Raw genomic sequence first — 24,702 nt, forward strand, 5'->3', positions numbered from 1 at the left:
ATTTTAATTTGGTATCATCGCACAGTGTGACATGTGACAACTGTAAAAGACTGAATCCGATGTACAGTAGTTTGCATTCCCATGGCTTTCTCCCACGTTCTTGCTTCTGTCTACCCCATCTAACCCTGTCGCCCCCTGCCTCCTTTCTGCCCTCTCCCCCTGTCCCTAACCTTCTGATGATTCCCTCTTCTTCTGCTGGACTGCTACCTTACCTTTCTTCCCCCAGCCTCCCCCAAGACATCACACCTCCATGACAGTGTGGAGATGACATAAATGAGTAATGGCATCACAGCCTGCATCATGACAGGTCAATGACCACCTTGCCTCCCCAGACTGGCTGTGCCTTCCAAATGGCCATTGTGTTTTAAAGAGACCTGCTTATAAAGCTCTGAGTGCCAAGGCAGTTCTCTCTCTCTCTGTGTGTGTGTGTGTGTGTGTGTGTGTGTGTGTGTGTGTGTGTGTGTGTGTGTGTGTGTGTGTGTGTGTGTGTGTGTGTGTGTGTGTGTGTGTGTGTGTGTGTGTGTGTGTGTGTGTGTGTGTGTGTGTGTGTGTGTAAAAGACTAAAGGCATGAAAATCAGAGAAAGGAGAGGGAAAGAGAGAGAGATAGAGGAGAGAGAGAAATGACAAAGAATATTTAGATAGAGCTCCTCTCCTCCTCTGTGCTGCGTACACACATTCCGCAAAATGTAGGTCAGGCAGCCCCAGTCACTCTTAAAAACTGAAGGCTATTTTAGGCTTGCGTGTGTGCCTGTGTGTACGTGTGTGCCTGTGTGTACGTGTGTGCCTGTGTGTACGTGTGTGCCTGTGTGTACGCTTGTGCCTGTGTGTACGCGTGTGCCTGTGTGTACGTGTGTGCCTGTGTGTACGTGTGTGCCTGTGTGTACGCGTGTGCCTGTGTGTACGTGTGTGCCTGTGTGTACGCGTGTGCCTGTGTGTACGCGTGTGCCTGTGTGTACGTGTGTGCCTGTGTGTACGTGTGTGCCTGTGTGTACGTGTGTGCCTGTGTGTACGTGTGTGCCTGTGTGTACGTGTGTGCCTGTGTGTACGTGTGTGCCTGTGTGTACGTGTGTGCCTGTGTGTACGCGTGTGCCTGTGTGTACGCGTGTGCCTGTGTGTACGCGTGTGCCTGTGTGTACGTGTGTGCCTGTGTGTACGTGTGTGCCTGTGTGTACGTGTGTGCCTGTGTGTACGTGTGTGCCTGTGTGTACGTGTGTGCCTGTGTGTACGTGTGTGCCTGTGTGTACGTGTGTGCTTGTGTGTGTGTCTCGTGCACAGTCTCCCTGAGCCTATCTTTCTGCTGTGGAATTTTATTGCAAATGTTTTTTACAGGCACCACATATCAGGCAATATACAACTGCTATTTACAGGCCATATCCCCTGGCTCTGATAAATATCACTTTTGAAAAGGGCTAAGTCCACCCTCCCCCCACCTCTATGGGTTATGAAATAACAACAATTACACAAACACACCATCACTCACTCCAAAAAGTGTGCTGCGTTAATGCATATATGTGTGTTTGTGTGTTGATTTGTAATGAATGGCTACAGCCCAGCCTGTCTGTCTGGGCTGTAGTCAGCGCTGCTACTGCCTTGCTGAGGTCACTCTGTCACTGTCCTTGGTGCTGAAAGAGTAGCACACACTATAACCATAATGAATACCATCTCTGCTGTGGGAATGGATTACTAAAACACACACACACGACCCCGTAGAGAGAAGTAGGCCAAGGCATTGGGATGTGGGAAGCTACAACACGACACGTCAGGGCTCTGATTTCATCCTCTGTCCCAAATCAAGGCCTTAATCAGACCAATCAGAGAGCAGGGCCAGCGGCACTCAGTGTCTGATTAGAGAACTGGGGGACAGGGAGGAGAGGGTTGAGTGTGTAGAGAGAAGGGAGAGAGGAGAGAGAAAAGAAGAGAGGGAGACTCTGAGTTGAGGGAAAAGTAAAGGTTTACGGGAGGAAGGAACTTTTTCTTGTTCTTTTTTTGTAGGAGGGGATGTAACTCTGAAACCAGGGCTGAACGCTGACAGTAGCAGAGAGAAGTCTTTTGGGCATACGCTTTAGGGCTTTTGTTATTTTTCAACTACAAAAGGAGACAGAGAAGAGAGAGAGGAAGAGAGAGGAAGAGAGAGGATGAGATAGGATGAGAGCAGGAAACAGAATGAGAACCCCCAGTGGTTCAAAGGAAAACTGTGAAAACCCACTACATGAAAACACACACACACCGCGACGCCCCTATCTCCCTAGCAGTATTCCCAGCAACGTATTGTGTTGCACAGCTGGTGATTGTAAGCTTTAATGTAGAGAAGTGGTCCTGTCTATGACTGCAGCTCTGGCTGTGACTGGCTACTCATCACTGCTGCATCATGAACACCTCCTCTGCTGTCTCCTGGACACTCCTCCAATTAACATGCCTACATACAGGACAGAGACAGAGACAGGGAGGGATGGAGAGAGAGGAGGGGTGGGGGTGAAGAAGGGAAGAGAGTGAGGGAGAGAGGGAATTTATACATGCCTACATACAGGACAGACACAGAGACAGGGAGGGATGGAGAGAGAGGAGGGGTGGGGGTGAAGAAGGGAAGAGAGGGAGGGAGAGAGGGAATTTATACATGCCTACATACAGGACAGACACAGAGACAGGGAGGGATGGAGAGAGAGGAGGGGTGGGGGGTGAAGAAGGGAAGAGAGGGAGGGAGAGAGGGAATTTATACATGCCTACATACAGGACAGACACAGAGACAGGGAGGGATGGAGAGAGAGGAGGGGTGGGGGGTGAAGAAGGGAAGAGAGGGAGGGAGAGAGGGGAGGGGTGGGGGTGAAGAAGGGAAGAGAGTGAGGGAGAGAGGGGATTTATACATGCCTACATACAGGACAGACACAGAGACAGGGAGGGATGGAGAGAGAGGAGGGGTGGGGGGGTGAAGAAGGGAAGAGAGTGAGGGAGAGAGAGGAGGGGGTGGGGGTGAAGAAGGGAAGAGAGGGAGGGAGAGAGAGGAGGGGTGGGGGGTGAAAAGGGAAGAGAGGGAGGGAGGGAGAGAGGGGAGGGGGGTGGGGGTGAAGAAGGGAAGAGAGGGAGGGGAGAGGGGATTTATACATGCCTACATACAGGACAGACACAGAGACAGGGAGGGATGGAGAGAGAGGAGGGGTGAAGAAGGGGGGTGAAGAAGGGGAAGAGAGTGAGGGAGAGAGGGGAGGGGTGGGGGGTGAAGAAGGGAAGAGAGTGAGGGAGAGAGGGGATTTATACATGCCTACATACAGGACAGACACAGAGACAGGGAGGGATGGAGAGAGAGGAGGGGTGGGGGGTGAAGAAGGGAAGAGAGTGAGGGAGAGAGGGAATTTATACATGCCTACATACAGGACAGACACAGAGACAGGGAGGGATGGAGAGAGAGGAGGGGTGGGGGTGAAGAAGGGAAGAGAGTGAGGGAGAGAGGGAATGTATACATGCCTACATACAGGACAGACACAGAGACAGGGAGGGATGGAGAGAGAGGAGGGGTGGGGGTGAAGAAGGGAAGAGAGTGAGGAGAGAGGGGAGAGGGAATTTATACATGCCTACATACAGGACAGACACAGAGACAGGGAGGGATGGAGAGAGAGGAGGGGTGGGCGGTGAAGGGGGGTGAAGAAGGGAAGAGAGGGAGGGAGGGAGAGAGGAGGGGGTTGGGGTGAAGAAGGGAAGAGAGGGAGGGAGAGAGAGGAGGGGTGGGGGTGAAGAAGGGAAGAGAGGGAGGGAGAGAGGGGAGGGGTGGGGGTGAAAGAAGGGAAGAGGGGAGGGAGGGAGGGAGAGGGGATTTTTACATGCCTACATACAGGACAGACACAGAGACAGGGAGGGATGGAGAGAGAGGAGGGGTGGGGGGTGAAGAAGGGAAGAGAGTGAGGGAGAGAGGGAATTTATACATGCCTACATACAGGACAGACACAGAGACAGGGAGGGATGGAGAGAGAGGAGGGGTGGGGGGTGAAGAAGGGAAGAGAGTTAGGGAGAGAGGGAATTTATACTACCTCTGCCTGTTAAGATAGAGGGCCTGGCAGCCTATTTAGTGGGTGTGAAGCAGCAACAGTTGAGTAGGAGTTGCATTTACAAGTGTACAAATGGTAAAAATGGCTTTAGAAAAATACTTGCATTCATTGACAAAAATAATAACTTGCAAAAATAATAAACAGTTGGCCAATAGCAGTATTACCTTGACTTGAGGATAGAAGCCTAAGCGCTTTAAACATTGGGCAAAACACCTATAAACACACATCAGAGTATAGACCATTTGTGGTCTTTACATGGTTATAAAGCATAATGTTTGATTGTAGCCTAGTAGCGATAGCATAGTTAACTTAGCAAACAATGTTGGGCGTGCAAAAATATGGCTGCTTCCATGTACTTACCACAAATGCCCCATTTGCTAAGTTCGCCATACTGTAGCTTGCTCTTACTCTTTCTATATCTGCATTGCCAAAGCATAGGCCTAGGCTACACAATACCAATTCTAGATCCCAGGAAATTTGATGAACTGGAAAAGTAGACTGTGTCCATTTGTGTGGGAAGCAATGAAGGGAAATGTTGTGACCTGGCGTCACTGCCGAAATACCTAAAATGGCCCTCGTTCTCTCCCTTACTGTGCATCCTCTGTGTTCACCATGCATCTTGCTCTGCGTCTGGTCTCTTGCTCTTTGTTTGTCCCTGAGCGTCTGTGTTTTGAGAGGCAGTGTTATTGCCCTGGTCAGGGGAGATAAATAGGCCTCTTATATCTGGACTGTTTTACATCAGCAGTGGTTGAACCTCCTTGGAGCTGCCAAGCATGCTTTGTCCACCCAACACCCCTTCCTCTCTCTATCTCTCCCTCTCTCTCTCCCTCTCTCTCTCAATCCCTCCCTCTCTTTCCCTCTCTCTCTCGATCCCTGCCTTGCTCAAATACTCTCTCTCATTCCTTCCCTCTCAATCCCTCCCTCTCTCTCCCCCTCTCTCTTCCTTTCTCTCCCGTCCATCTTCCTGTCTCTCTCTCTCTCTCTCTCTCTCTCTCTCTCTCTCTCGCTCTCTCTCTCTGAGAGTCTCTCTCTCTCTCTCTCTCTCTCGCTCTCTCTCGCTCTCTCTCTCGCTCTCTCTCGCTCTTTCTCTCTCTCTCCTCTCTCTCTCTCTCTCTCTCTCTCTCTCTCTCTCTCTCTCTCTCTCTCTCTCTCTCTCTCTCTCTCTCTCTCTCTCTCTCTCTCTCTCTCTCTCTCTCTCTCTCTCTCTCTCTCTCTCTCCCTCTCTCTCTCTCTCTTTCTCTCTCTCTCTCTCTCTCTCTCTCTCTCTCTCTCTCTCTCTCTCTCTCTCTCTCTCTCTCTCTCTCTCTCTCTCTCTCTCTCTCTCTTTATCTCTCTCTCTCTCTCTCTCTCTCTCTCTCTCTCTCTCTCTCTCTCTCTCTCTCTCTCTCTCTCTCTCTCTCTCTCTCTCTCTCTCTCTCTCTCTCTTTCTCTCTCTCTCACTCTCTCTCTCTCTCTCTCTCTCTCTCTCTCTCTCTCTCTCTCTCTCTCTCTCTCTCTCTCTCTCTCTCTCTCTCTCTCTCTCTCTCTCTCTCTCTCTCTCTCTCTCTCTCTCTCTCTCTCTCTCTCTCTCTCTCCTATCTATTGCTTATTCGCACACCTTCTCTCTCTCTCTCCCCCGCTATCTTTGTCTCTTTTCAATTCATAGGACGGCAGAGTTGAAGAGAAATCATGGAGGGTAGCATGGATCATTAGCTATATTTTTTCCCACTTCCTGCAGAATATGATAGATCTAGCTAATTACCGTCGTGCCAAGTCTATTTCATAAAATGACAAGCAGCTATCGGGAGGGAGGAAATCACATTCACTCCGTATATAGCATACATGTTATACTATGTGACTATTCATGAGTCTCTCATCGGCTTCCTTCTCAAAGGAAGGAAACTCAAGCCAAAAGCTATCATACAGCCTGGGTAATTATGATTTGCATGGAGATTTGAATTCCTAAGTATGGATATTGTTTTTTTAATTCTTTGCAGAAAATGAACTTGAAAGAGTGGTGATCCCTTTCTCTCCAGTCAAACGTCTACTGTTGTGGGCAACGGAGGAAGCAGAGATCTGGACCAAATAACAATCTCACCCCAAACCATTTCAGGTACTGTTACAACAACCGTTTCAGTTATAATGATACGGTACATCTTGATAATCTCACAACCCTGTTTTAAGATGTAGAGCCACACACTCTGTCATACTCAATCCCAACCATTCAAAGTAAAGATACAAAACTCTGTCACACCCAAACCTTTCCACAAGCTTGTCTCAGAGTGATAGCTACCTACCTACAAGAACAACACTCACTGGAGAAAATGTTAATAGCAGATTTCCATCCTTATCTCCCCCTCTCCCTCTCTATCTCCCTCTCTATCTCTGGCACCCACTCAATGCTATCAGCCTGGTCCTTCACAACTATTCAGATGCACTTATTTTAGCGAGCTTGCATGTTTACTGTCACTGGGTGATGATGGCGTAAATACCTAGTTGCAGTGAAATTTGATCATGCAAGTGTGGTTTTCGGAAGCCTCCCCAATGACTCACTGAAGGAATACCAAACGCAGGCTGAGGAGTGGGGTGGTGGAGGTGTGTGTGTGTGGGGTGGGGGGGGGGGGGGGTAGCACCGTATGCCTGAGACATATTCTCCCAAAACTTCAAGGTGAAACAAAGGAAAACCGATAACGATGTGAATTGTGGTCCCAGCCCCCACCACACACACACACACACACACACACACACACACACACACACACACACACACACACACACACACACACACACACACACGCACACACGCACACACACACATACGCACACACAGACGGCACAGAAAGGGCACGAATGAGAGTTATTCCGCCTTTTATCTGCAATATACAGTATAAATACGGTAAAACGGTATGAACATAGGGGAAACAGATCTTCCTTATCTTTCCATTACTGCAAGCTCCACAAGCTATTACATCTGTGACATTTGTGTAAAAAAACGGGCGGGTGTGGAGGATGAGGAGGGTGAGGAGGGTGTGGAGTGTGAGAAGGGTGGGGGTGGGGGTGAGGAGGGCTCTTAACACCCAGAGGGGCGGACGAGTCTCAGACAGGCGTTCAGGGACCTGGGCACCGGTCTCACAAGGGACCTTGATGGAGGAAGTGGCGGCGACGGAGATGCAGTTGTTGTTGTTGTCATGCGGCTGAGAGAAGGCCTTAGAGAGAATCTGACAGTTGTCGATAGGCACAGTTTTGTGTGTGTGTGTTGTGTGCTGTGTGTTGTGTGTTTGTCTGTGGAACTCCCTCACTCACCATAGCCAGGAGGAAATAGCTCACGTTGTGTTTTCTGACATAAAGTGTAGCACTGTTGCGGTCAGGTGTTGAGTGCTTCCCATATGGTTGTTGAAAAAACACCAGTGCAAAGCACAGCATTATCATGTTGAGCCTGGCTAGTCTCAGCAGGTGACGACTAATTGAGTTACTGTCATGCAGTTCATTCATTGTCCCTCACATTTGCTCCTTTGCTCTGTCTGTCTCTCATGAGCCAAATGTCACCGTAAATAGAGTGCGGTGAGTTGGGCCACACGGATTGATAACTTCTTGTTATTTTCCCCTGAGGTAGGATTTCCTCTTATTACCATGGAAACCCCTGCGCCGCTCCACAGAAATATAATTTCAGGCTCCCCCCCCCCAAAAAAACCACCCTGCCGTTCACACTAATAAGATTTACTAGGTACCGTTGGCTTTGATCATTTTATTTTCCCCGTTTGAAACATTTATGGCCAGCATTAAAAAAAAAACACGACGGCTTCCACCATTAGGACTGAAGGCTTCAGTGGCACTTGAATAAATCATGGAGCATTAAAGAGACATCCAAACTCGGCTGGCCTGTGATAGTCCACAACTCAGCGAGCGTTCATATCTTCAGTAACATCTGGGAATAACACAATGCCCCCCTTCTTTCAACTCATCTACGGTTAATTCTCCTCTGACCAGTCGGGATCCACTTTTACTGTGAGATGATGGCTTTAGTGTGGGAGACATTGTGGAGTGGGAGTGATGTGATATCTGTGAGATTAAAAAGAGGATTTACAGATGAGACATTGATTTGAGAGGCATGCAGAACATTGTGTACACAGTGAATGATGTGGTCTAGCGGAATATGGGAGGGATTATGATTATACTCTATATATATATATATATATGACTTTGTTTGAGGAATGTGGTATAGTGTTTGAGGAATGTGGTATAGCCAAGTGGTATAAAGCAGAGATGACACCTTCAGGTAGAAAGTAGTATAGGTGCCCTTTAATGGAGAAGTGTGACTGTGTTGGCGAACGATGGAACATCATAATCTGTACACAAATATGGACCAGAAGAAGAACCAATGCAATTATGCATTTGTTTTCACAGTACATTTGCATACATATTTCAAAGCACCATGAAGGAAAGGTTTTGGTGACAGTAGCACCTGGCAAAATCTACATTTCTTAATCCTTTTAAAGAGAGAATAAATGCAATTTCACAGTGTCAGAAACAGTGAAGCTTTGGTACCAGGCAATTACTGTCGGGATAAATTGGGGTGTAGGTGTCTCAGTGTGTGTTCATAAGAGAGAGTGACAGAAGGGCGGACGGACTGGTGGACCGACGGGCGGGCGGGCAGACTGGTGGACCGACGGGCGGGCGGGTGGGCAGACTGGTGGACCGACGGGCGGGCAGACTGGTTGACCGACGAGCGGGCGGGCAGACTGGTGGACCAACGGGCGGGCGGACAGACTGGTGGACCGACGGGCAGGCAGACTGGTGGACTGACAGGCGGGCGGGTGGGCAGACTGGTGGACCGACGGGCGGGTGGGCAGACTGGTGGACCGGCGGGCGGGCGGGTGGGCAGACTGGTGGCCCGGCGGGCGGGCAGACTGGTGGACCGGCGGGCGGGTGGGCAGACTGGTGGACCTGCGGGCAGGCGGGCAGACTGGTGGACCGGCGGGCGGGCGGGTGGGCAGACTGGTGGACCGGCGGGCGGGCGGGCAGACTGGTGGACCGGCGGGCGGGCGGGCAGACTGGTGGACCGGCGGGCGGGCGGGTGGGCAGACTGGTGGACCTGCGGGCGGGTGGGCAGACTGGTGGACCGACGGGCAGGCAGGCGGGCAGACAGACAGACAGACCCAGGTGCCAGGCCACCAAAGCCACTCTTCTCTTGGCACAGGCCCTGGCAGGGCTTCTATCTCTGACTATCTGTTTGTGTCTCCTCTGCAGATGGAGGTGAATGCAGACGAGAAGCGCCATCGCACACGCTCAAAAGGTATCCGAGGTGCGTCTGCACTCTCCTCAAATCACTGCAGGCGCCATTCAGGGTGACCTTACCCCAACCCACAAGCACACACATACACACAAACACACACAAATAAACACACACACACACACACAGCTCTCTCACTCACTGCTTCACTCTTCTCTTCACACTGTCTCTCACCTCACAAGCCATCCTATATGAGACACTCTTGAATTCACAATTCTCCAGGCAGTCTATCCAGCCAATTACATCGTGTTATTGTGCCTGCCTCCATTGAATATGGTTGTCACTGTTTTTAACCTTGATGAAAGCATGCTTTTAAGATATAGGGATTACTCTTTTTCTTTCGCATCCCCTCACTCATTATTTTCTCCCCATCCCTCTCTGCCTTCCCTCTCTTACTCCTCTCTCTCCCCTCTCTCTCCCCTCTCTCTCTCTGCCCTCCCTCTCTCTCCTCTCTCTCCCCTCTCTCTCCCTCTCCTCTCTCCCCTCCCTCCCTCTCCTCTCTCTCTCCCCTCTCTTACTCCCCTCCCTCTCTCCCCTCCCTCTCTCTCCTCTCTCTTCCCTCTCTCTCTCCCCATCACTCTCTCTCCTGTCTCGCTCTCCCCTCTCTCTCCCCTCCTTCTTTCTCCGTCCCTCTCGCCCCTCTCACTCATCTCTCTCTCCCCTCCCTCTTTCCCCATCCCTTTCTCTTTCTCTCTGCCTGTATTTCTCAGTGCCTGTGGAACCAGCGATACCAGAGCTGTTCAGGTCAGTATTACTGTTAAACATTGTCCCTGTTCCCCTGCCTTTCCAGCTAACCCCCATGTGTGTGAGTGAAAGAGGGAGGGAGGTAGAGAGGGGGAGGGAGAGGCTGAGAGATGAAAGGCCACGAGGGCCGATAATGGCTGTGGAGTACTCCCAGCCTCTCAGTGTGCAGCGAGAGACGAGCACTACAATCACCTCTTCAGACAGGAGGGCGACGCCATTTACTCTGCATGCTACTTCCTCTCTCTTTTATTCTCATCTCTCACTTTCTCTCCTTTATTCACTCTGTATCTCACTTCATCTGTACCAGTCGCTCTCTCGCTCTTTTCTCTCTAACTCTCTTCCTTTCTGTCTCGCTATCCCGTTTCTCCATTTTTTTCTCTATCTATCCTGACAAACCCTATTGCCAGTAAATAATTAAAATCGAAGTTCTCTTTGATCAAATCTAACTTATTAAAACCCACTGCAAACTCCATCGTTAGCCTGTACTGACAGGTGGTTAGACATGTCAGTTCAGTGAATTGACCCCTGTGTGTTGTCCCTGCCAACTAAGTTCATTGAATTGCATGTACTAGACACACAGGGGTGGGTACGAGCAATACCGTCGGGTGTACGCCAAATAAAAATGTGATTCACATTCAAACAGTCCATTTATATTTTCCAACGGGGTTATACTTTTGGGTGAGGTTTTTTTCTCACCTGAGTAGCCTTGATTCACTTCCAAAAATAAAATTCAACCATCTAGTGTTCAGCGAAATAACAACACAATGTCAAATACAGGTAGTCAAATACAGGTAGTCAAATGCAGGTAGTCAAATACAGGTAGTCAAATACAGGTAGTCAAATGCAGGTAGTCAAATACAGGTAGTCAAATGCAGGTAGTCAAATACAGGTAGTCAAATACAGGTAGTCAAATGCAGGTAGTCAAATACAGGTAGTCAAATCCAGGTAGTCAAATACAGGTAGTCAAATACATGTAGTCAAATACAGATAGTCAAATACAGGTAGTCAAATACAGGTAGTCAAATCCAGGTAGCCAAATCAAGGTAGTCAAATACAGGTAGTCAAATACAGGTAGTCAAATGCAGGTAGTCAAATCCAGGTAGCCAAATACAGGTAGTCAAATACAGGTAGTCAAATACAGGTAGTCAAATACAGGTAGTCAAATGCAGATAGTCAAATCCAGGTAGTCGAATGCAGGTAGTCAAATCCAGGTAGTCAAATCCAGGTAGTCAAATACAGGTAGTCAAATGCAGGTAGTCAAATCCAGGTAGCCAAATACAGGTAGTCAAATACAGGTAGTCAAATCCAGGTAGTCAAATCCAGGTAGTCAAATACAGGTAGCCAAATACAGGTAGCCAAATACAGGTAGTCAAATACAGGTAGCCAAATACAGGTAGTCAAATACAGGTAGTCAAATACAGGTAGCCAAATACAGGTAGTCAAATACAGATAGCCTTACATTAAGCGTTTCTCTCTCGCGGGAATTCCACTAAGCCACACGAAGCTGCTGCTCATTCCTTTTGCTCGAAAATGGATAAATGGTTAAAAGAAAGTAAGGCCCGTGTTCATAGAGACACGTACCAGCTCTACCTGCACCCGTCCACGACACAAGTTGTTCTGCTTCCACGTGCACATCCAATGCTAGCATCAGTAATTCTACATTCGTTGTTAGCCCAGCTAGCATGGACACTGACAGTTGTGAACCTGATGCAGCTGAAGATCTACTGCTCCTTACCTGGGAAAGCACCGAACAACAGACCGGGATGTTGGACCATCGAAGAGGCCAAATATGATGAGGACTACATTGATTTGGGGTTCACTTATATTGGGAGTAGTGCCTTTCCTGATATCATAAATAGGACTGGTGGAATTATGTCGCACATGCAGCTAACACAGACATATGGAAATTTCTGCTCTACCCAAAATTACAACCAATGAATTGCAGCATTACCACAAAAATGGAAGAGCCAAGTAGGAGGGGAAAAAAGTAAGGAACTTGTATGTCGGCCCTGTATTAAAGAACATAAATGGTTAAAGAAAAGTGTGATAAATAAAAACATATACCAATTTCATTTAAGGACCAAAAAACGGACAGCTGTGCCATATAAATGGCAAAATAGTTGGGAAGAGATTTGCGATGTACCCATTCAATGGCACATGGTTTATGAATTGATACGCAAAACAACGCCGGATTCAAACTTCAAATTTATCAATATAAATTACTATACAAAATTCTTGCAACTAATAGAATGTTATATATATGGGGGATACAATCTTCCCAGCTCTGCAGATTCTGCTGTGAGGAGGCAGAGTCATTAGATCATTTATTTTGGTATTGTCCATATGTAGCTCATTTTTGGTCACAGGTCCAGGAATGGCTGAAGAATTGCAACATTTACCTAGAACTAACGCTGCAGATAGCAATACTGGGTGGTTTGAAAAGACATAGTCAAGCAATCAATAATATAATAATTATTTTAGCAAAAATGTTTATTTTTCATTTACAATCTGTAGAAGCTATGAGAATAGAAAGGTTCAATTATTTTGTAAAGCATCACAGCACAGTTGAAAAATATATGGCAAGTAGAAATCAGAAATGGATGATGTTGAGAGACAGATGGGAGGGGTTGAGTGGAGCTGAAGGGTGGGACTAATAACAAGATAAACAATGTAGGGCATAAACAATGTAGGGCATCTGTAGAATGTATATAGGTTCGGAGCTTTTGTGAAATAGCATAGTTATAAATAGAAATCATCAAACTGGATGGACATCAGAAATAGAGGAAGGACTAAGAACAAACAAGAGAGAACTATTGTAAAGTAGACTGTATCTGTAGAATGTGTATAAGATGTATGGATTGAAGGTAGAAGCAGAAGTGTTTATTAGTTTACTCCAATTGGGGGATCGGCGGTAGGGTTTGCAGGGAATAATAAAGGTATATTCTTTAAAAAAATATGTATGTCTATATAGGTATGTGTATGTATGTATATATGTGTATATATATGCATGCGTGTATGGATATATATATTTACCCAAAAATATGGGGGATTGGAAATGATGCAGACAATTACATTGGAAGCAACATTCTTTCCGCAATATTAAACTGATCCACCCTCCAAAAAAATTATAATAATAATTCTAAATTTGTTGTTAGCCCAGCTAGCATTGACACTGACAGTTGTGAATCTGATGCAGCTGAAGATCTACTGCTCCTTACCTGGGAAAGCACTGAACAACAGACAGGGACATTGATTTGGGGTTCACTTATATTGGGATTAGTGCCTTTCCTTTTAGTGCAAAAGTACTATCTCACAACTCTCTGAAACCTTCACTCTTGCGCAGATATTTTGAAACAAAAAATACCAATTTGAAAAATAAGCCACAGGAGTTTTTCAAGTAGTAAGACATGTATAAAAGCAACAGATACCATTAATAAGAAGGGGCTAGAATTGTCTTATATGGTGAGCTACCGAGTGGCTAGGACAGCAAGCCCCATACTATTGTGGAGGACTTCATTCTTCCTGCTAGGACAATAGCTTGCTTTTCCCTCAGCATGGCTGGGACAAAGGGGAAAGGCCCAAAAAACTATACAGACAGTGACTTCATCAAATAGCACTGTTTCACAACGCATCAGGGACATGGCAGGAGACATTTTGAAACAATTACTGCTTCGCATACAAGCCAGTGAATTCTATGCATGACTTTCTCACACGACTGGCCTATCTGGGTGATGGCACACTGGCCTATCTGGGTGATGGCATACTGGCCTATCTGGGTGATGGCATACTGGCCTATCTGGGTGATGGCATACTGGCCTATCTGGGTGATGGCATACTGGCCTATCTGGCCTGGCATACCTCCTGGTATATGTCCGATACGTTTATGGGGGAGGGGGGGGTCAATTAAGGAAGACACCCTCTTCTGCAAACCACTGGTAACCACGACAACAGGATACTATTTTTAAAGTACTGGACAGCCATGACAGGGAGACATAGTGGAGTGGTAACGAGCTTCAAGTTTTCTTCACTGTAATTTTCACTTGTCTGACCGTTTGCATGACGATGACTTTCTCACACGACTGGCCTATCTGGGTGATTTTCTTTTTCTCGCCTGAATGATCTGAATCTAGGATTATACAGGGAGTCTCCGCAACTATATTCAATGTGCGCGACAAAATTGAGGCTAGGATTTAAGAAGTTGGCGCTCTTCTCTGTCTGCATTAACAAAGACAACACACAGGTCTTTCTGTCGTTGTATGATTTTCTTTGTGTGCAAATAAATTCAAGCTTACAGACAATGTCAAATGTGATGTAGCGAAGCAACTGAGTGAGTTTGGTGCACAATTACTCAGGTACTTTCCCGAAACGGATGACACAAACAACTGGATTCGTTATACCTTTCATGCCCTGCCTCCCATCCATTTACCGATATCTGAACAAGCGAGTCTCATCGAAATTGCAACAAGTGGTTCTATGAAAATTGAATTGAATCAGAAGCCACTGACATATTTCTGGATAGGGCTGCACTCAGAGTATCCTGCCTTGGCAAATCGCACTGTTAAGACACTGATGCCGTTTGAAACCACGTACCTATGTGAGAGTGGATTCTCTGCCCTCACTCACGTGAAAAATAAACACAGGCACAGACTGTGTGTGGAAAATGATTTAAGACTGAGACTCTCTCCAATACAACTCAACATTGCAGAGTTCTGTGCATCCTTTTAAGCACACCCTTCTCATTAACCTGTGGTGAGTTATTCACAATTTTCGATGAGTAAATAAAGTTTTATATGTAAGATGGCTAAATAAAGAGTCAAAATATTGATTATTATTATATTATAATTTGTGCCCTGGTCCAATAAGAGCTCTTTGTCACTTGCCACGAGCCGGGTTGTGACAAAAACTCACACTCGTTCTTATGTTTAATAAATGTATTATATAGTGTGTATGTGGCAGGCTTACAATGATGGCAAAAAAACAACATTTTGACAGTGCGCTGACCCTGGTGCTAGAGGGGGTATGCAGCTGGAGGTTGGATGTTTGAAGGGGTTCGGGACTATAAAAAGTTTGGGAACCACTGATCTAGACCATGAAACCTATTGATGGGATCAGCCCACTGGATCTCCCTGCACCGATGATGGACAACCTTACTGCGGTGCTCCAGTTATCCACTAAGAGTTCTCATGTATGTCTTTTATGTGGACATTTAATCCTGGTTCAAAGATACTTTTATACTTTCATCCATGGGTTTAATTAAGTCCTTTACAGGCTGGGATAAGTTTTTTTGAGACATAACATTCTGGACCCACCTATCAATAAATAATATCCCACCTGGACACATACAGTATTGCTTTCTGATTTCCAAAGACAGTGTGGCTCCCCATCTCTAACCTCTCCCTTCCCCCTCTTTTCTTTCTTTCTCTCTCTCTCTCTCTCTCTCTCTCTCTCTCTCTCTCTCTCTCTCTCTCTCTCTCTCTCTCTCTCTCTCTCTCTCTCTCTCTCTCTCTCTCTCTCTCTCTCTCTCTCTCTCTCTCTCCCTCTCTCTTTCCTTTCTCCACCGCTGCCTGCAGATAGCAATTAGTCAGAGGATCGATGGCCAGCCTATCTCCAGGCCGAGGCGTCCATAATGCCGATAATGCCGCTCGATGGCGTCGCTCCCCAGAGAGCGGATAGTCATCAGGGCAAATACGCTTGACTTTCCGTGACGGTTCTGTCTGGTCTGGTCTGGGCAGATATGCCACTGTGATACTGGAGAGGGTTATGATGGTTATGATGAGGATTAGGCTACAATGAGAGGAGGGGCTAGGTGAGGGAGTAAGACCAGATTGGAGTGTGAATTACCATAACAGTGCATACTGTACATATAGGAGTACAATAAGAGTGCATTGTGTGTAAAGGTAGAAATGTTATATGATTTCAAAGGAGGCGGAACATCCAATAAAAGTGTGGAGAAGAAAACAGAAACTGAACAGCATATTAATAGTAGATGGATGGACAGATAGAACAAGGGAAGAGTGGATAATTGTGAGTTATGTGCATACTCAGTGTAGAGAATGGTGTGCTGTGTGCATACTCCGTGTGGAGAATGGGGAGATGTGTGCATACTCAGTGTAGAGAATGGTGTGCTGTGTGCATACTCCGTGTGGAGAATGGGGAGATGTGTGCATACTCAGTGTAGAGAATGGTGTGCTGTGTGCATACTCCGTGTGGAGAATGGGGAGATGTGTGCATACTCAGTGTAGAGAATGGTGTGCTGTGTGCATACTCCGTGTGTAGAATGGGGATATGTGTACATACTCCGTGTGGAGAATAGGGAGATGTGTGCATACTCAGTGTAGAGAATGGTGTGCTGTGTGCATACTCCGTGTGGAGAATGGGGAGATGTGTGCATACTCAGTGTAGAGAATGGTGTGCTGTGTGCATACTCCGTGTGGAGAATGGGGAGATGTGTGCATACTCAGTGTAGAGAATGGTGTGCTGTGTGCATACTCCGTGTGGAGAATGGGGAGATGTGTGCATACTCGGTGTGGAGAATGGTGAGCTGTGTGCATACTCCGTGTGGAGAATGGGGAGATGTGTGCATACTCCGTGTGGAGAATGGTGAGCTGTGTGCATACTCCGTGTGGAGAATGGGGATATGTGTGCATACTCCGTGTGGAGAATAGGGAGATGTGTGCATACTCGGTGTGGAGAATGGTGAGCTGTGTGCATACTCCGTGTGGAGAATGGGGAGCTGTGTGCATACTCGGTGTGGAGAATGGTGAGCTGTGTGCATACTCCGTGTGGAGAATGGGGAGATGTGTGCATACTCCGTGTGGAGAATGGTGAGCTGTGTGCATACTCCGTGTGGAGAATGGGGATATGTGTGCCTACTCCGTGTGGAGAATAGGGAGATGTGTGCATACTCGGTGTGGAGAATGGTGAGCTGTGTGCATACTCCGTGTGGAGAATGGGGAGCTGTGTGCATACTCGGTGTGGAGAATGGTGAGCTGTGTGCATACTCGGTGTGGAGAATGGGGAGATGTGTGCATACTCCGTATGGAGAATGGTGAGCTGTGTGCATACTCCGTGTGGAGAATGGGGAGATGTGTGCATACTCCGTGTGGAGAATGGTGAGCTGTGTGCATACTCCGTGTGGAGAATGGGGATATGTGTGCATACTCCGTGTGGAGAATAGGGAGATGTGTGCATACTCGGTATGGAGAATGGTGAGCTGTGTGCATACTCCGTGTGGAGAATGGGGAGCTGTGTGCATACTCGGTGTGGAGAATGGTGAGCTGTGTGCATACTCCGTGTGGAGAATGGGGCGATGTGTGCATACTCGGTGTGGAGAATGGTGAGCTGTGTGCATACTCAATGTGGAGAATGGTGAGTTATGTCTATACTCAGTGTGGAGAATGGTGAGTTACGTGCATACTCAGTGTGTTCTTCTGTTTCATCGCAGCTGTCCTACACAAGGCTGTGATGGAAGTGGACATGTCAGCGGCAAATATGCAAGACATCGAAGGTAAAACGATCTCCTTTTGGTCTTATTTCAGTAACGGATGAACCATTCTTTCCACTTTTACTGTACACTAATGATTTCCATTTTTTTTACTGGTATATCCTTTATTGAAATGCATTCCGATAGCCTACCATAATTGTTTCCCCTCAGCCAGGTTTGATGGGCAGGTTACTGCACTAATATGTATTCCCATCCCTTTGTCATTTGCATATGTACAGTGGGATATGCTAATCATGTTTTCTAGTGCATAAGCTCTCCATAAAGCTATTCATAAACAAGCACTCAAAATGGAAGGCTCTCTCTCCTCTCTAAAGGACATGCCTGTGTTCTATTCCTTCCCCTTTGTTCTAAAATACCAGGCTCATTGTGAACTAATCCCACTTTCCCAGTCAGACAAAGAGGGGGTTGCTGCCTTACATAACCGGAACCAGACACTTTGGGCGTCTCATAGATACGCTGTCAAAAGAATTGGTAGAATCCCCTCGTTTTCAGATAAAGTCTGTGACTATTGTGTATATATTATGTGTGTCACAGGAGGTTGGTGACACCTTCATTGGGGAGGACAGGTCCGTCGCAACGGCCGGAGCGGAATTAGTGGAACGGTATCAAATACATCAAACACATGGTCTCCAGGTGTTTGATGCCATTCCATGTCTCCCGTTCCAGCCGTTATTATGAGCCGTCCTCCCCTCAGCGGCTTTTGCCGACGTGTATACTAACTTGTGGTTCTCATGCGTGGGTACCATATCACCACAAACACTATGTTAATCCTTATGACATCACATGCGTCAGACCCGTTCAGACTCGTCTCTTAAACAGAGCGCGTGTGTTTGTCTCTTACTAAATACAGGCAGAGCCGTTCTCTCTCCGTCAGCTCCTCTTGAGCTGAAATGTTCAGAACAGTTGAGGAAGGTGGATCATTGCTAAACCTTAGTTAAGCCCGATGAAAACCCTTTGAGGTCCAACTAGTTCCTGATAAAACAAAGCATTCATTGCGTGGGTATTCATCAACTTTCCTTGTGGAATTGTTGTACCCTGCAACTGTGGACAGTTTTGGATGTGCATACTGTTCTTTTGAACTGTCTATAGCTACCTGTTCTAACTCCATAGGTTTCCTCTGTCCTCTGGTTGGTGGAATGAGAGAGGCTAGTAGTTCTAGTGGAAGCTTTAATCGCCAGTGTCAGAGCTGGAACATGGCCGTCCAAGACATTATCCAGTTAATTTAACATTTTAATTATTCAAAATCATTGTAGAATGTGATGACCGTGTCGGTGAATCGGGAACGAAACTAAGTCACGCACGTGTGCACACGCACACACGCACACACGCACGTACACACACGTACACACACACGTACACGTACACGCACACACACACACACACACACACACGTACACACACACACACACACACACACACACACACACACACACACACACACACACACACACACACACACACACACACACACACACACACACACACACACACGCACGTACACACACGTACACACACACGTACACACACACACACACACACACACACACACACACACACACACACACACACACACACACACACACACACACACACACACACACACACACACACACACACACACTCGCTTTCCCACAGAAATCTCCCATCCTGATCACGTGCAAGGCTTTCCAGTGTTATAATTACTTGCCCTTGTCTGGATGATGGGGTCATTACTTAAACCCCCTCAGAGGCTGGCGGTCCTCTGGCTTAGGTCTTGCCGCCATCTTGGACGTCAGCACAGTTGATAGACAGCAGCGCTCTGTACCGTATGTATCTTTATAGCGAGAGAGAAGAGAGGACGGACAGTATGGAGAAGGCTGCATAGCCATGCACTATTTCCCATCTCTGTTTTCGCTCTCTTTTTCTTTCTCTTTCTTTCTCTCTCACACACAAAGAGGAGACAAAGAAACACTCCTCCTCTTAGTGTGACGTGTCCATCCCACCAGCCAGTGCTTTGCTTTGCTCAGCGGATAATTGAAGATAAATAAAACAAACGAGAGGCTCAATCCATCAGCATGCCTGGCTAAGACTGCCTTGCTCAAATACTCTCTCTCTCTCTCTCTCTCTCTCTCTCTCTCTCTCTCTCTCTCTCTCTCTCTCTCTCTCTCTCTCTCTCTCTCTCTCTCTCTGTCTCTGTCTCTCTCCACCTCCCCCTCTCTGCCCCCTCTCCCTTACTCTCATTCTTTCTCACGCTCGGCCATCTCCGGCAGCTAATTTCTCCTTCAGATGGTTCCGTGCTCATTTGCATACTTATCAAAGTGTTTTGACTATCCGACAGAAGCTCTAAGAAGGTGGGATCATTAATATGTTAATTAGTCCCTCTCTCCGCTCTCTGCACGGCGTGCCAGCGATATCCTCTTTCCTCTCCAGCCTAGCCGCGCTGCAATTCACAAAGCCTTAGAACGCATGCCGCAGACCCAGAAATACCATAACATAAGACTGTTCACACCCTGGCAGATGGTTCCATGCAGTCCCAGTAAACCACAGTCTCTGTTTGTCTGTAGCATATGATTTAATTGTATTATCGTGTCAGGCATCTTCAGGATGTCCATTGTATTTACTGTAGCAAATTAAGATAATCATGTCTATACATACAGTGCCTTCGGAAAGTATTCAGTTCCCTTGACTTTTTCCACATTTAGTTACCTTTCAGCCTTATTCTAAAAGGGATCAAATAAAACATTTCCTCAGCAATCTACACACAATACCCCATAATGACAAAGCAAAAACAGGGTTTTAGAATTTTTTGCAAATGTATATATATGTATATTCAGTTTTTTATACATATTTAATATATATATGTATAAAAAACTGAAATACCTTATTTACATAAGTATTCAGTCCCTTTGCACCTGACTCAAAGTTGAGCTCAGGTGCATTCTGTTTCCGTTGATTATCCTTGAGATGTTTCTACAACTTGATTGGAATCCACCTGTGGTAAATTCAATTGATTGGACATGATTTGGAAAAGCACACAGCTTTCTATATGAGGTCCCACAGTTGCACAGTGCATGTCAGAGAAAAAACCAAGAATGAGGTCGAAGGAATTGTGAGACAGGATTGTGTCGAGGCACAGATCTGGGGAAGGGTCCAAAAAATGTCTGCAGCATTAAAGGTCCCCAAGAGTACAATGGCCTCCATCATTCTTAAAAGGAAGAAGTTTGAAACCAACAAAACTCTTCTTAGTGCTGGCCGTCCGGCCAAACTAAGCAATCTGGGGAGAAGGGCCTTGGTCAGGGAGGTGACCAAGAACCCAATGGTCACTCTGACAGAGCTCCTGAGTTCCTCTGTGGAGATGGGAGAACCATCCAGAAGGACAACCATCTCTGCAGCACTCCACCAATCAGGCCTTTATGGTAAAGTGGCCAGACGGAAGCCACTCCTCAGTAAAAGGCACATGACAGCCCGTTTGTCTGATAAAACCAAGATTTAACTTTTTGTCTGGAGGAAACCTGGCACCATCCCTACAGTGAAGATTGTTGGTGGCAGCATCGTGCTGTGGGGATGTTTTTCAGCGACAGGGACTGGGAGACTAGTCAGGATATGAAAACCTGCTCTAGAATGCTCAGGACCTCAGACTGCGGCGAAGGTTCACCTTCCAACTGGACAATGAACCTAAGCACACAGCCAAGACAACGCTGGAGTGGCTTCTGTACAAGTCAGAGCCCGAACCTGATCGAACATCTGTGGAGACACCTGAAAATAGCTGTGCAGCGACACTCCCCATCCAACCTGACAGAGCTTGAGAGGATCTGCAGAGAAGAATGGGAGAAACTCCCCAAATACAGCTGTGCCAAGCTTGTAACGTTATACCCAAGAAGACTCAAGGCTATATTCGCTGCCAAAGGTGCTTCAACAAGGTACTGAGTAAAGGGTCTGAATACTTATGTACAAGTGATATTTCTGTTTTTTATTACATTTGCTCAAAGAAAAAGTCAAATGTTTTTGCGTTGTCATCATGGGGTGTTGTGTGTTGATTGATGAGGGGGAAAACGATTGCATCAATTTTAGAATAAGGCTGTAACGTAACAAAATGTGAAAAAAGGCAAGGGGTCTGAATACTTTCCGAATTGATGTATATATAAACATCCGTTCATACAGCAGTGAAAAACAATTGAGAAAACAAAACAAAAATATTTCAAGTTTACAACTTATCTTGTCGAAGCTTCGGAGATAAAATTTACAACCAAGAATAGTTATTTTCTAAATAGCCATTCAAATTTTTCTTCATATCTAATCAAGAATAGTTCCTGATTTTTTTGCAACATTTTATTAAACAGTATAACTCTCAAATCATCATATAAAGTACAATGAAATAAAAATGGCAGTTCATTCTCGACCTGCCCTAAATCACAGACAGTCACGGGTGTCGTTGGAAGTAGACCAAAGCGCATATTAATTTTATTTGAAATGACGCCGACAAAACAATAAACAATACAAAACAACCGTGAAGCTTAAGGGCTATGTGCCACAAACAAAGACAACTTCCCACACAGAAAGGAGGGAAAAGGGCTGCCTAAGTATGGTTCCGAATCAGAGACAACGATAGACAAGACTGAAAACAAGACTCCCTAAATTGTATCAGCATATCGATTGCGCAACCAGGGCTGGTAAAACCTTGGATCATTGCTATTCTAACTTCCGCGACGCATATAAGGCACTCCCCCACCCTCCTTTCGGAAAAGCTGACCACGACTCTATTTTGTTGCTCCCTGCCTACAGACAGAGATTAAAACAAGAAGCTCCCGCACTCAGGTCTGTTCAACGCTGGTCCGACCAATCTGATTCCACGCTTCAAGACTGCTTCGGTCACGTGGACTGGGATATGTTCCGCATTGCTTCCAACAACATTGACGAATACGCTGATTCGGTGAGCGAGTTCATTAGAAAGTGCATTGATGATGCCGTTCCCATAGCAACGATTAAAACATTCCCAAACCAGGAACCGTGAATTGATGGCAGCATTTGCGTGAAACTGAAAGCGCAAACCACTGCTTTTAACCAGGGAAAGGTGACCGGAAACATGACCGAATACAAACAGTGTAGCTATTCCCGCCGCAAGGCAATCAAACAAGCTAAGCGTCAGTATAGAGACAAAGTAGAGTCACAATTCCAAGGCTCAGATACAAGAGGTATGTGGCAGGGTCTACAGTAAATCATGGATTACAAAAAGAAAACCAGCCCCGTCACGGACCAGAATGTCTTGCTCCCAGGCAGACTAAATAACTTTTTTGCTCGCTTTGAGGACAATACAGTGCCACCGACACGGCCCGCAACCAAAACCTGCGGACTCTCCTTCGCTGCAGCCGACGTGAGTAAAACATTTAAACATGTTAACCCTCGCAAGGCTGCAGGCCCAGACGGCATCCCCAGCCGCTTTCTCGGGACATGCACAGACCACCTAGCTGGTGTGTTTACGGACATATTCAATCAATCCTTATCCCAGTCTGCTGTTCCCACACGCTTCAAGAGGGCCACCATTGTCCCTGTTCCCAAGAAAGCTAAGGTAACTGAGCTAAACGACTACCGCCCCGTAGCACTCACTTCCGTCATCATGAAGTGCTTTGAGAGACTAGTCAAGGACCATATCACCTCCACCCTACCTGACACCCTAGACCCACTCCAATTTGCTTACCGCCCAAATAGGCCCACAGACGATGCAATCTCAAACCACAATGCACACTGCCCTAACCCATCTGGACAAGAGGAATACCTATGTGAGAATGCTGTTCATCGACTACAGCTCAGCATTTAACACCATAGTACCCTCCAAACTCGTCATCAAGCTCGAGACCCTGGGTCTCGACCCCGCCCTGTGCAACTGGGTACTGGACTTCCTGACGGGCCGCCCACAGGTGGTGAGGGTAGGTAAAAACATCTCCACCCCGCTGATCCTCAACACTGGGGCCCCACAAGGGTGCATTCTGAGCCCTCTCCTGTACTCCCTGTTCACCCTCGACTGCGTGGCCATGCACGCTTCCAAATTTAATCATCAACTTTGCGGACGACACTACAGTGGTAGGCTTGATTACCAACAATGACGAGACGGCCTACAGGGAGGAGGTGAGGGCCCTCGGAGTGTGGTGTCAGGAAAATAACCTCACACTCAACGTCAACAAAACAAGGAGATGATTGTGGACTTCAGGAAACAGCAGAGTGAGCACCCCCCTATCCACATCGATGGGACAGTAGTGGAGAGGGTAGTGTGTTTTAAGTTCCTCGGCGTACACATCACGGACAAACTGAATTGGTCCACCCACACAGACAGCTTCGTGAAGAAGGCGCAGCAGCGCCTCTTCAACCTCAGGAGGCTGAAGAAATTTGGCTTGTCACCAAAAGCATTCACAAACTTCTACAGATGCACAATCGAGAGCATCCTGTCGGGCTGTATCACCGCCTGGTACGGCAATTGCTCCGCCCACAACCATAAGGCTCTCCAGAGGGTAGTGAGGTCTGCACAACGCATCACGGTGGCAAACTACCTGCCCCCCAGGACACCTACACCACCCGATGTCACAGGAAGGCCAAAAAGATCATCAAGGACAAAAACCACCCGAGCCACTGCCTGTTCACCCCACTATCATCCAGAAGGCGAGGTCAGTACAGGTGCATCAAAACAGGGACCGAGAGACTGAAAAACAGCTTCTATCTCAAGGCCATCAGACTGTTAAACAGCCACCACTAACATTGAGTGGCTGCTGCCAACACACCGACTCAACTCCAGCCACTTTAATAATGGGAATTGATGGAAATGTATGTAAAATATATCACTAGCCACTTTAAACAATGCTACTTAATATAATGTTTACATACCCTACATTATTCATCTCATATGCATATGTATATACTGTACTCGATACCATCTACTGCATCTTCCCTATGCCGTTCTGTACCATCACTCATTCTTATATCTTTATGTACATATTCTTTATCTCTTTACACTTGTGTGTATAAGGTAGTAGTTTTGGAATTGTTAGGTTAGATTACTCGTTGGTTATTACTGCATTGTCGGAACTAGAAGCACAAGCATTTTGCTGCACTCTCATTAACATTACATTACATTTACATTACATTTAAGTCATTTAGCAGACGCTCTTATCCAGAGCGA

At 46.7% G+C, this 24,702-nt stretch overlaps 1 protein-coding gene across 1 annotated transcript in view; it reads left to right on the forward strand.

The window, feature by feature from the left end:
- Positions 1 to 24,702, forward strand: part of LOC118369100 (myelin transcription factor 1-like protein) — a 143,531-nt gene that overhangs the window by 40,799 nt on the left and 78,030 nt on the right. Inside the window, exons 2-5 of the mRNA XM_052496942.1 lie at positions 6,015 to 6,130; positions 9,265 to 9,310; positions 10,018 to 10,051; positions 17,496 to 17,558. Coding sequence (XP_052352902.1) covers positions 9,265 to 9,310; positions 10,018 to 10,051; positions 17,496 to 17,558 — 143 coding nt within the window. The 5' untranslated portion in view covers positions 6,015 to 6,130. The remainder of the gene's footprint in view (positions 1 to 6,014; positions 6,131 to 9,264; positions 9,311 to 10,017; positions 10,052 to 17,495; positions 17,559 to 24,702) is intronic.

Source organism: Oncorhynchus keta, chromosome 35, assembly GCF_023373465.1.
Source record: "Oncorhynchus keta strain PuntledgeMale-10-30-2019 chromosome 35, Oket_V2, whole genome shotgun sequence".
Taxonomy (NCBI): Eukaryota; Metazoa; Chordata; class Actinopteri; order Salmoniformes; family Salmonidae; genus Oncorhynchus; species Oncorhynchus keta.